Below are 7,500 nucleotides of genomic sequence, written 5' to 3' on the forward strand. Positions count from 1 at the left end.
ACTCTGAGGTCTTTGGGGACTTTGACGACGAGCTCCATCGGGTCGATGTGTTTATTACTGAAGGCCTGTCGAATGATCTCCACTGCGTCCTGATGAGTGACCCCCTGAAGAGACACGCCGTCCACTGACACCAGCTCAAAACCGGCCTGAGGTACAACACAACACAGATATTTTTAGAAAAGGATTCACACCAGCATGCTTTCATTGATAAACGGGGGTGACTCTGTTACCCGCAGGACGTCATTAGTGGATGCGGCTCCACCTGGGAAAATCCTCTCAATCTTTACCATTGGCTGCACCCTGGACTCTGCTCCCCCCGAAATACTGATTCCTAATCACAATCAAAAGATCAAGCAAAATTGTATTCCTACGGAATGCAAAATATTGTGAGGGAACACAAAACTTATTGTGAGGGAACGCAAAACTTATTGTGAGGGAACGCAAACTATTGCGATAGAACGCAAAACTTATTGTGAGGGAACACAAAACTTATTGTGAGGGAACGCAAAACTTATTGTGAGGGAACGCAAACTATTGCGATGGAACACAAAACTTATTGTGAGGGAACACAAAACTTATTGAGAGCGAACGCAAACTATTGCGATGGAACACAAAACTTATTGCGATGGAACACAAAACTTATCGTGAGGGAACACAAAACTTATTGTGAGGGAACACAAAACTATTGCGATGGAACACAAAACTTATCGTGAGGGAACACAAAACTTATCGTGAGGAAACACAAAACTTATTGTGAGGGAACACAAAACTATTGCGATGGAACAAAAAACTTATCGTGAGGGAACGCAAAACTATTGCGATGGAACACAAAACTTATCGTGAGGGAACACAAAATGTATTGAGAGCGAACGCAAACTATTGCGATGGAACACAAAACTTATCGTGAGGGAACACAAAACTTATCGTGAGGGAACACAAAACTTATTGTGAGGGAACACAAAACTATTGCGATGGAACAAAAAACTTATCGTGAGGGAACGCAAAACTATTGCGATGGAACACAAAACTTATCGTGAGGGAACACAAAATGTATTGAGAGCGAACGCAAACTATTGCGATGGAACACAAAACTTATCGTGAGGGAACAAAACTTATTGTGAGGGAACACAAAACTTATCGTGAGGGAACACAAAACTTATCGTGAGGGAACAAAACTATTGCGATGGAACACAAAACTTATCGTGAGGGAACACAAAACGTATTGAGAGCGAACGCAAACTATTGCGTTGGAACACAAAACTTATCATGAGGGAACACAAAACTTATCGTGAAGGAACACAAAACTTATCGTGAGGGAACACAAAACTTATCATGAGGGAACACAAAACTTATCGTGAAGGAACACAAAACTTATCGTGAAGGAACACAAAACTTATCGTGAAGGAACACAAAACTTATCGTGAGGGAACACAAAACTTATCGTGAAGGAACACAAAACTTATCATGAGGGAACACAAAACTTATCGTGAAGGAACAAAAAACTTATCATGAGGGAACGCAAAACTATTGCGATGGAACAAAAAACTTATCATGAGGGAACGCAAAACTATTGCGATGGAACACAAAACTTATTGAGAGCGAACGCAAACTATTGCGTTGGAACACAAAACTTATCATGAGGGAACACAAAACTTATCGTGAGGGAACACAAAACTTATCGTGAGGGAACACAAAACTTATCGTGAGGGAACACAAAACTTATTGAGAGCGAACGCAAACTATTGCGATGGAACACAAAACTTATTGTGAGGGAACGCAAAACTTATTGTGAGGGAACGCAAACTATTGCGATGGAACACAAAACTTATCGTGAGGGAACACAAAACTTATCGTGAGGGAACGCAAAACTTATCGTGAGGGAACGCAAAACTTATTGTGAGGGAACACAAAACTATTGCGATGGAACACAAAACTTATCGTGAGGGAACACAAAACTTATCGTGAGGGAACACAAAACTTATTGTGAGGGAACACAAAACTATTGCGATGGAACACAAAACTTATCGTGAGGGAACGCAAAACTTATTGTGAGGGAACACAAAACTTATTGTGAGGGAACAAAAAACTTATCGTGAGGGAACGCAAAACTATTGCGATGGAACACAAAACTTATCGTGAGGGAACACAAAACTTATTGAGAGCGAACGCAAACTATTGCGTTGGAACACAAAACTTATCGTGAGGGAACACAAAACTTATCGTGAGGGAACACAAAACTTATCGTGAGGGAACGCAAAACTTATCGTGAGGGAACACAAAACTTATCGTGAGGGAACAAAACTATTGCGATGGAACAAAAAACTTATCGTGAGGGAACGAAAACTATTGCGATGGAACACAAAACTTATTGAGAGCGAACGCAAACTATTGCGTTGGAACACAAAACTTATCGTGAGGGAACAAAACTTATTGTGAGGGAACACAAAACTTATCGTGAGGGAACACAAAACTTATCGTGAGGGAACACAAAACTTATCGTGAGGGAACAAAACTATTGCGATGGAACACAAAACTTATCGTGAGGGAACACAAAACTGTATTGAGAGCGAACGCAAACTATTGCGATGGAACACAAAACTTATCGTGATGGAACACAAAATGTATTGAGAGCGAACGCAAACTATTGCGATGGAACACAAAACTTATCGTGAGGGAACAAAACTTATTGTGAGGGAACACAAAACTTATCGTGAGGGAACACAAAACTTATCGTGAGGGAACACAAAACTTATCGTGAGGGAACACAAAACTTATCGTGAGGGAACAAAACTATTGCGTTGGAACACAAAACTTATCGTGAGGGAACACAAAACTTATCGTGAGGGAACACAAAACTTATTGAGAGCGAACGCAAACTATTGCGTTGGAACACAAAACTTATCGTGAGGGAACACAAAACTTATCGTGAGGGAACACAAAACTTATCATGAGGGAACACAAAACTTATCGTGAGGGAACACAAAACTTATCGTGAGGGAACAAAACTATTGCGATGGAACACAAAACTTATCGTGAGGGAACGCAAAACTATTGCGTTGGAACACAAAACTTATCATGAGGGAACACAAAACTTATCGTGAGGGAACACAAAACTTATCGTGAGGGAACACAAAACTTATTGTGAGGGAACACAAAACTTATCGTGAGGGAACAAAACTTATCGTGAGGGAACACAAAACTTATCGTGAGGGAACACAAAACTTATTGAGAGGGAACACAAAACTTATCGTGAGGGAACACAAAACTTATTGAGAGGGAACACAAAACTTATCGTGAGGGAACACAAAACTTATCGTGAGGGAACACAAAACTTATTGTGAGGGAACACAAAACTTATCGTGAGGGAACAAAACTATTGCGATGGAACACAAAACTTATCGTGAGGGAACGCAAAACTTATCGTGAGGGAACACAAAACTTATTGAGAGCGAACGCAAACTATTGCGATGGAACACAAAACTTATCGTGAGGGAACGCAAAACTTATCGTGAGGGAACGCAAAACTTATTGAGATGGAATGCAAAACTTAATGCACAAAACTTAGTTTATGCAATAGATAGTTTGAACACAAATTAACCCTAAAAACATTAGATAAGGAAATGAGTCAATACCCAGAGACTGTTTGGTTTTGCTGATGTTGACTGTAGTGAGCTCAAACTCTTGCTCAATGTGGATGTCACGGTCACGTGTTTCATGGAGCTGCTGTTGTGCACACTGTCCTGTAGGTGTCACTGCAGAGCTGTGGGACTTTTTCAGGGAACCAAACACCTGAGACAGCAGCGGCCTCTTGTGGCGGGGCATGTCCACTATAGTGAATAACACATCCTGTCTGTCTCTCCCTGTCCAGTCTGTATTGCTCTTTGAATGTGCATTGCTGAACGGAAGTCGTCCCCTTCTTGAGCTGATGGATTCACCCGAGTGAACAGACACAGCATCAGATTGAGGAAAACCATTGTCTGATGTTTGGGGAGAGTCTGAATGGGTGTTCTCAGCCAGTAGCCAGTTTGGTAGGAGAGTTGATGTCCTGGAGGATCTTAATGAATCTGTGTGACTGAAAGTGTCCACAGGAATGTCCACCAATGGACTGAAAGATCTGGATGTTTGCAGAGATTCATTCTGTTCAGAATAACCGGACACGCGGAGCTGCTCCAGACCTTCTCGAAGATCATTCTGTCTCTCCACGTCTTCAACAGCATCTGATTCAAACCCGCCATTGAGATCTGAGACAGACAGTCACTTTATTTCACGGTTTTATAAGTGATGCTAAAAGAGCTTACAAGACTGTCCACTACCCATGAGTATCATCAGGAATTGAATGTCAAAATGAACTTTATAATAACAAATAACAAAATGTTTCTCTTTTGTAATCTTTTATCATAATATAAAAATGTAACTACTTTTCTTTTTGGCTGATGTCACTAAACCCATCGACAGTGATAACAAAATAAAACATCAAAATATATATTAAAATGAAGTGAAATGACCCACAGATGTGTGTTAGAGTTGAAAGTTATTCAGATAACATGTTTTTCAACTGTTGAGGAAATATGGTGCCAGTGTCCTCGTATGTGGACGTCATGTTTATCAGCGCGCTGATGTAAAGAGAATGAACCGATTTATTAAAGCAGCATCTCAATTGAAACTAGAGACTCTCTTCTTTACACACAAACATGTTTCAATGACAAATCTTAAAGAGATTTCTGACCAGAGGCACTTTTGTTGGTGCTGCGCCCGAATGTGTCTCGATGTGTCAGAGGTTTAACCCTTAAATGACAGTCTAGAGGCTTGTGAACATTATCCATGCAAAACTTATTGCGAGGGAACGCAAACTATTGCAACAAGACTGAAAAAAACATTGTTTTGTCATGGTGCAAATTAATTAGTGGTGCAGGAAACACTGTCAAGAGTATTTCAGAGAGTATACGGATGTGCAAGAACCGTTAATGGAACCAAAATCATTCAGTTCCAGTAAGATCTCAATAATAACAGGTTCTTGATTTACAACTCTACGTCTGATGCACGTTTCAAGAGGCTTGAGGTGTATAAGATGAAGAGGTACAGCAGAAGGATGTTGGATATATTTTGAGAAATGACGCTCACCTGGTACAGGTGTAATGAGGTGGCGTCTGGGGGCGTGGCCTGTCTGAGGGGAACGCAGTGGAGAGCTTTCACCTAAATTAACCGAAACAATGTAACACAGAATGTATCAGTAACAATAAACCAAAAGAGAACTCAAGAAAAACATTCAAATAACCCAAATATATTAAGATTTGGTGTTTTTATTGAATAAGAGCTCTTGAGAAGTTTACGTGAGCGACTCTTCAGAATATCATAAGCTTCTTCTTCATATGGAGCCAGCGTGCGGTTAAAACCAGGAAGATCATCAGAGGAGACCAGCGGTCTGAGAAAACAGATCATGATGTCATAAGTGTTCAGAAGTCTCCAGTCGTAACGCTTCCAAAATGATTCTGAGATTGTAACAATCTGTTTTAATGGAAGCAAAATCTTCCTTTGAAATCCGGTTAAATATCGATCTGACACACATGATGTTGTTAGTAAATATAGTTGTTACTAGTCAAACCCACTGAAGGAAGAACATGGTGTAATCACAAATATGATCATATTAATATATCATACAAATCTTCCGAACAAAAGATCATTTAAAATAAGTGAACCAGGAGAAGAGTAGCAAAGACGACATACAGTTGCTCAAAAACATTTTCCTCAATTCCAGCTTCTTTACACAGTCTCAACATCTCAAAACATCGTTTAACATTTTATACGATCAGTTTTCATTTTATTTCGTGGCACCGCTATCTCTGATCAGACCCATCAAGACATGAATATTAATTTGCATGTTCACACATTTTTTTCAATTTTCATCCCCTTTTCTCCCAATTTGGAACGCTCAATTCCCACTACATAGTAAGTCCTCATGGTGGCGCGGTTACTCACCTCAATCCGGGTGTTGGAAGACGAGTCTCAGTTGCCTCCGCTTCTGAGACCGTCAATCGTCACACACACACAGCATCTGATCACCTGACTCGATGTGCATGACACCGCGGAGACTCACAGCGTGTGGAGGCTCATGCTACTCTCCATGATCCACACACAACTCACCACACGCCCCATTGAGAGAACCACTAATCACCACCACGAGGACGTTACCCCATGTGACTCTACCCTCCCTAGCAACCGGGACAATTTGGTTACCCCATGTGACTCGACCCTCCCTAGCAACCAGGCCAATTTGGTTACCTCATGTGACTCGACCCTCCCTAGCAACCAGGCCAATTTGGTTACCCCATGTGACTCTACCCTCCCTAGCAACCGGGCCAATTTGGTTACCTCATGTGACTCTACTCTCCCTAGCAACCAGGCCAATTTGGTTACCTCATGTGACTCTACCCTCCCTAGCAACCGCCCAATTTGGTTACCTCATGTGACTCTACTCTCCCTAGCAACCGGGCCAATTTGGTTACCCCATGTGACTCTACCCTCCCTAGCAACTGGGCCAATTTGGTTACCTCATGTGACTCTACCCTCCCTAGCAACCGGGCCAATTTGGTTACCCCATGTGACTCTACCCTCCCTAGCAACCGGGCCAATTTGGTTACGCCATGTGACTCTACCCTCCTTAGCAACCGGGCCAATTTGGTTACCCCATGTGACTCTACCCTCCCTAGCAACCGGGCCAATTTGGTTGCCCCATGTGACTCTACCCTCCCTAGCAACCGGGCCAATTTGGTTGCTCCATGTGACTCTACCCTCCCTAGCAACCGGGCCAATTTGGTTACCCCATGTGACTCTACCCTCCCTAGCAACCGGGCCAATTTGGTTACCCCATGTGACTCTACCCTCCCTAGCAACCGGGCCAATTTGGTTGCCCCATGTGACTCTACTCTCCCTAGCAACCGGGCCAATTTGGTTACCCCATGTGACTCTACCCTCCCTAGCAACCGGGCCAATTTGGTTGCTCCATGTGACTCTACCCTCCCTAGCAACCGGGCCAATTTGGTTGCCCCATGTGACTCTACCCTCCCTAGCAACCGGGCCAATTTGGTTGCCCCATGTGACTCTACCCTCCCTAGCAACCGGGCCAATTTGGTTGCCCCATGTGACTCTACCCTCCTTAGCAACCGGGCCAATTTGGTTACGTCATGTGACTCTACCCTCCTTAGCAACCGGGCCAATTTGGTTGCCCCATGTGACTCTACCCTCCCTAGCAACCGGACCAATTTGGTTACCCCCATGTGACTCTACCCTCCCTAGCAACCGGGCCAATTTGGTTACGTCATGTGACTCTACCCTCCTTAGCAACCAGGCCAATTTGGTTGCCCCACGTGACTCTACCCTCCTTAGCAACCGGGACAATTTGGTTACCCCATGTGACTCTACCCTCCATAGCAACCAGATCAATTTGGTTGCTAAGGAGACCTGACTGGAGTCACTCAGCACACACTGGATTCGAGACTTTTA

The 7,500-nt window shown here is 42.9% G+C and overlaps 1 protein-coding gene across 1 annotated transcript in view; it reads right to left on the reverse strand.

The window, feature by feature from the left end:
• The window catches only part of pdzd7b (PDZ domain containing 7b), a 22,206-nt gene that overhangs the window by 221 nt on the left and 14,485 nt on the right, over nucleotides 1–7,500 (reverse strand). The window contains 5 exon segments of the mRNA XM_052102691.1: nucleotides 1–146; nucleotides 231–331; nucleotides 3,633–4,241; nucleotides 5,122–5,193; nucleotides 5,331–5,422. The exon segment at nucleotides 1–146 is cut by the window's left edge and continues 221 nt beyond it. Coding sequence (XP_051958651.1) covers nucleotides 1–146; nucleotides 231–331; nucleotides 3,633–4,241; nucleotides 5,122–5,193; nucleotides 5,331–5,422 — 1,020 coding nt within the window.

Source organism: Xyrauchen texanus, chromosome 33, assembly GCF_025860055.1.
Source record: "Xyrauchen texanus isolate HMW12.3.18 chromosome 33, RBS_HiC_50CHRs, whole genome shotgun sequence".
In the NCBI taxonomy this organism is placed as follows: Eukaryota; Metazoa; Chordata; class Actinopteri; order Cypriniformes; family Catostomidae; genus Xyrauchen; species Xyrauchen texanus.